Source organism: Echinops telfairi, unplaced genomic scaffold (assembly GCF_000313985.2).
Source record: "Echinops telfairi isolate 266 unplaced genomic scaffold, ASM31398v2 ScPeMD7_7458;HRSCAF=8496, whole genome shotgun sequence".
NCBI classification, from domain to species: Eukaryota; Metazoa; Chordata; class Mammalia; order Afrosoricida; family Tenrecidae; genus Echinops; species Echinops telfairi.
In genome coordinates, this window is record NW_022111358.1 from 86,240 (window position 1) to 91,284 (window position 5,045).

Sequence of the window (5,045 nt, forward strand, 5' to 3'; positions counted from 1 at the left end):
TTCTTCTGCTCAAATCACAGAAGGGGTTTCTATTGCCATTGATTCAAACCCGACTTTCTATGTGGTGCATCTGATACTTCTGAAGGGGGCAGTATTTATTGGACGGGTTGGGATGACTGCCAGGTCTACCAAAGGTCCTGACTTCTTCCCAGGTCCTCTTTGCCAAAGTTTCTCCATCTTCAATGGAGCCCCTTCTCTGTTACTCTCTGGGGTGAGTATGAAGGAATTCACTGAGTCCACTTCCTGCCCAGCACCCAGTCCGTAGGAAGTCTAGAACCCTCAGGCTGAGAATCGTTGAGTCTTATGAGGCCTTTTTAATATTAAAATCATGAAGGGAGTAGCTGGAGTGATAGAGCAGGGCTGTCATGGTTTCGGAAGATGAGTCGAGGGTCTTTTCAACCACTGAGCGTGGTAATACAGGAGGGCCTATTCTACGGAGAGCACCTTGATGTCTCTATGGGATCAGAGTCCATCCTAGAATTCCACAAATTCTAAGCAAGCTGTATGTGCAGGCATGTGGCGTTCTGACAACAGCATTTCATTGCTCTCCTGTCTGTAAGGGTCATCCCACCTGAAGTTTTTTTTTCTTTTAGCCAGATTAAATGGGAAAAAATTAAGTATGTAAATTACATTATTAGCTATTCCTCTCCATGAAAACAAAATACTTGGTTCTTGTAGCAGCCTTACACCCTGAACATGTCTTTACTGTAACCTTAGATGATGGTAATCCATTAAAATCTATCCCAGATTTGAATGTGTTCAGAAAATCTTCCATGACAACTCCATCTCAGAGAAGGATACCTCCTTTCTCTGAGGTCCTGTGGATAGTTTACCATCTGCTTACTAATCTAGGCATATTGAGGACCTTCTATGATCCTGGAATCAACTCTGTGGCAGTGAATTTGGGGTTTCTTTTTTGAGTTTGACAATGATCTTTGGTGGCTCTGTGGGTTAACCAAGGTTGGCATTTCAAACCCAGCAGCCACTGCATGGGAGAAAGAAAAGGCTATCTGTCATAGAAAGAATGACAGTCTCAGAAACCCCAAACAGGAGGCTATGAGTTGCAAAGTAAAGTGTCAGGGAAAGGATTACTGTAGAAAAACTTCATCAAACTTTTATTCGGTCTTCAATGGCTTATGGTGAAGTAGAGGATATAGAGTCTACATGTGAATGACTGTCAGAGAGTAAACATAACAAGCTCCATGAAATACTGGGCAGTGAATGTTTGGGCAAGTGATAGAGATCATTGTGAAATGGGGACGTTTCAAGGTTGACCTAATTCAGCAGCCAGCATTTAAGTCATTTCCTGAAACACTTGGGCATGAGAAGATGACGAATAGAAAAGAAAGGAGGTAGGTGGAGAAAGCTCTTGCATAATCACTCACCCACTGCCATTGAGTTCGTTCTGATTCATGGTGGCCCTAAACAGGGTTTCTGAGCTGGGAATCTTTACAGAAGGGAGAATGCCTCATCTCCCTTCTGTGAAGCTGCTAGTTGGTTTGAACTGGTGACATTGTAGTTAGTATCCCAGTGCATAACACACAGCATCACCAGGGCTCCTTTGCATAAACAAACAGGTGGAAAACCCAAGTGTTTCCATGTAACCTTGGCTGGCATTAAAATGAACCCAAGGTGGACACTAGAGATTGCTATATTGCTTTTTAAAATAGAATATTTTAAAAATTCTTATCTACCCATTGTTTTCTCTGAGTGCAAAGCACTTACCAGTTACTAATTTCATCAGTGAGAATGAGGCTTGACTTCAATGCCCAACAAACTCCCAAGGTCATGGGACTTTGGAATGTAAAGAAGACCGAGAAGGTCACCATCGAATTCCTCTTCCCCAGCTGTCCCCCCTGCAGCTCCCCATGACCTAAGCAATGAAGACCTTCTGTGGGAGGCTGGTCATTGATTTAGCCTCAAACAAAATTGGATCCACCTTCTGCTTTAACACAAGGTCCAAAGAGGAGCATATTACCCACTGAAAGCTGTGGCTAGGACTGTAGTTACTGCCTGAATGACACACCTGTGTGGAGGTGTTAGTGGAGGAAAAGTTTGAATCATCTGGAAGGGAAGTTTGCCTTTTAATTCCAGTAAAGAGAAAAGCAATGAAGAGGGCAAGCGGGAGCGAGCATCAAGTCCAGTGGTTCTCAACCTTCCTAATCCCCTGACCCTTTCATACAGTTCCTCATGTTGTGGTGACCCCCCAACCATAACATTATTTTCGTTGCTACTTCATCACTGTCATTTTGCTACTGTTATGAATTGGGTGACCCCTGTGAAAGGGTTGTTTGACCCCACAAGGGGGTTGAGACCCACAGATTGAGAACCGCTGACTAGCCAGCCAGGGTGCAAAGATGTGTTAGGGGTTATAGGTTTTTTTACTTATGTATCTATCCTTTCACTTGCTTCAAGAATTTTTCAGTCATTTACATTGTAAATTATTTTAATAGGATTTCAAAATATGTTTTAGTCATACTTCTGAAATGTGTCTGATCTCTGCAACCTCCTTAACCAGCCTTGCCCCTGAATTTCACACCCTGCTCAGGACAAAATCACCTTTCCTTTCTGTGAGAGTTCCAGAAGTGAATGACTGCCTCCCATTCTGTTTTGTGCAAGGGAATATCATTAATTCTTTTTTTAAAAACCCCAAAAAAAGAAGAAATAAAAGCTCTAACTCTGCTTATCCAATTGGTGACATAGAAATATATTTCTGTGAATTACTATTTAATTAATTAATAATATTAATGTAATTAATATTTCTATGAATATATATTAATCTGGAGCATGATCTACAACCAGAAGGACGTAATTCAATGTGTATGTCCATGAAACACCTCTCCTTGGATCCATGCCTTAGTCAAAGGTACTTGGTAGGCTGTTTCATCATCCAGTTGGTTCCAATTTGTAGTGGTCCTTTAGGGTAGAGTAGAACTGTAATCTTTATAAAAGATTACTAATCTTTCTCCCAAGAAGCAGCTGGTGGTTTTGAACCACTGACTTTGTGGTTAGCAGCTGAACTTTTTAAACCACCGTGTCACAGGAGTTCCTTTGTGGAAGGCAAGTGCCTGTGAAATGCACAAATCAAACTGCATCAAGCAGCAATCAACCTACAAGTAGTAGCTACAATTCTTATTTTAGAGGGTGGAAGACAATATAAACTGAGTAATTTTTAAAGTAGGTGCTGTGGAAAGGACACTGTAAAGACTCGGTTAACAAGAGCACTAGTGACTACGTGAAGAGGGATTTTTTAATGTGTTCTTCAGAGCCTGTGTCTGACCCCAGAGAAATGTCCTGTGGTGCTCCTGCTCAGAGCTACACTCTTGGTTCCTTGTTTATTCCTGCTCTATCGTTAGCTGCTCTTCACTATTTGTGTAGCCTAGAAATCAAATTTATGGCAACAGATGCTTTCTTTTCTCTGTGGAAATACAGTATAACTGATTTTTCTGTTTTGAAATCTGCATGTTGGTTTGGATAATCCATTTCTCAAGGAAGAAATGGAGACACTCTGTCTTGATCTTGCTATATTTACAAAAAAGGAGAGTGTTAGTTGTCTAATTTCATTTGCCCCCAGTTCTGCCAATTTCCAACATAAGCTGGGAAAGGGACGAGTAATGCTTACTCTGGCTATTTCAGCTGATATTAGGGACAAAATATTGAATGGGATAGAGGAGGTGTGGCCTGGGAAGTGAGGAAATAGTCATTCTGTCGGCTAAAAACTTACCATAGAGGTTTCACAAAGCAGATTTAAAATATTTGTGCTGAATAAGTTCGGTGGACTGATGCCTCTACACTTGCACATCTCCTTGCAGGGGCTCATGGAGTCAGACGCTGGGACCAACAGGACAACTCTGACTGAGTTCATCCTGCTGGGCCTTGTGCAATCAGAAAACCTGCAGCCACTGGTCTTTGTTCTCTTCCTCTTGGCCTACTTGGTCACCGTGGGGGGCAACCTCAGCATCCTGGCAGCCATCTTGATGGAGCCCAAACTCCACACCCCCATGTACTTCTTCCTAGGGAACCTGTCGGTGCTGGATGTTGGGTGCATCACTGTCACTGTTCCTCCAATGTTGGGTCGTCTCCTGTCCCACAGGCGTACAATTTCCTATGAAGCCTGCCTCACACAGCTCTTCTTCTTCCACCTGCTGGCGGGGATGGACTGCTTCCTGTTGACAGCCATGGCCTATGACCGCTTCCTGGCCATCTGTCGGCCCCTCACCTATAGCACCCGCATGAGCAAGGAAGTCCAGAGGACATTGGTGGCCGTATCTGGGATTTGTGCCTTGAGCAACGCACTGATGCACACGATTTCCCTATCTATGCTCAACTTCTGTGGTGCCAATGAGGTCAATCACTTCTACTGTGACCTCCCACAGCTCTTCCCCCTCTCCTGCTCCAGAACCCAATCCAACGAGCTGGTGCTCTTTGTTGCTGGTTTCATCATGGCAGGCACTTTTCCTGTTCTCATCATCGTCTCCTACATCCACGTGGCAGCTGCAGTCCTCCGAATCCGTTCAGTGGAGGGAAGGAAAAAGGCTTTCTCCACATGCGGCTCCCACCTCACTGTCGTTTGCATCTTCTATGGGACAGGTATCTTCAACTACATGCGTCTGAGTTCAGTGGAAGCTTCGGACAAGGATAAAGGGGTGGGGGTTTTCAACACTGTCATCAACCCCATGCTGAACCCACTCATCTACAGCCTCAGAAACCCTGATGTTCAGGGTGCTCTGTGGCGAATACTTGTGAGGAAGCGACCCCTGACTTGAGGAATGATAGGAGGGGTCCTCCTTTCCTGCCTCTCTTTTGGACTAGAATACCCAGAAAATTTGTTCATAGATTTGTTTTTCTTATCTTCGGGTTCATGAAGGCTGTGTTAAGTCATTGTTCTTCGAGGAAACTCTACCTAGTTCATGCACTGACTCTTTCAACAAATATTTATTAAAGTACTCCTGTGACCCAGACATGCTTTAAGAGCACTGGTTATAGAGATGTGAGCAAAACACACAGAAATCTCAGCATTCACACAGCTCACATCCTAGTAAGGA

General features: G+C 43.7%; 1 protein-coding gene across 1 annotated transcript; it reads left to right on the forward strand.

The window, feature by feature from the left end:
• Positions 1 to 3,800: 3,800 nt before the first annotated feature.
• On the forward strand, positions 3,801 to 4,766 carry LOC101663313 (olfactory receptor 3A2-like). The gene has a single exon (XM_004706865.3). The coding sequence runs from the start codon at positions 3,819 to 3,821 to the stop codon at positions 4,764 to 4,766; it is 948 nt and encodes a 315-aa protein (XP_004706922.1). The 5' UTR covers positions 3,801 to 3,818.
• Positions 4,767 to 5,045: the final 279 nt, after the last annotated feature.

Bases quoted from the DNA above. Each gene is read 5' to 3' on its own strand.
- LOC101663313 (XM_004706865.3), top strand. From the start codon at position 3,819: ATGGAGTCAGACGCTGGGACCAACAGGACAACTCTGACTGAGTTCATC.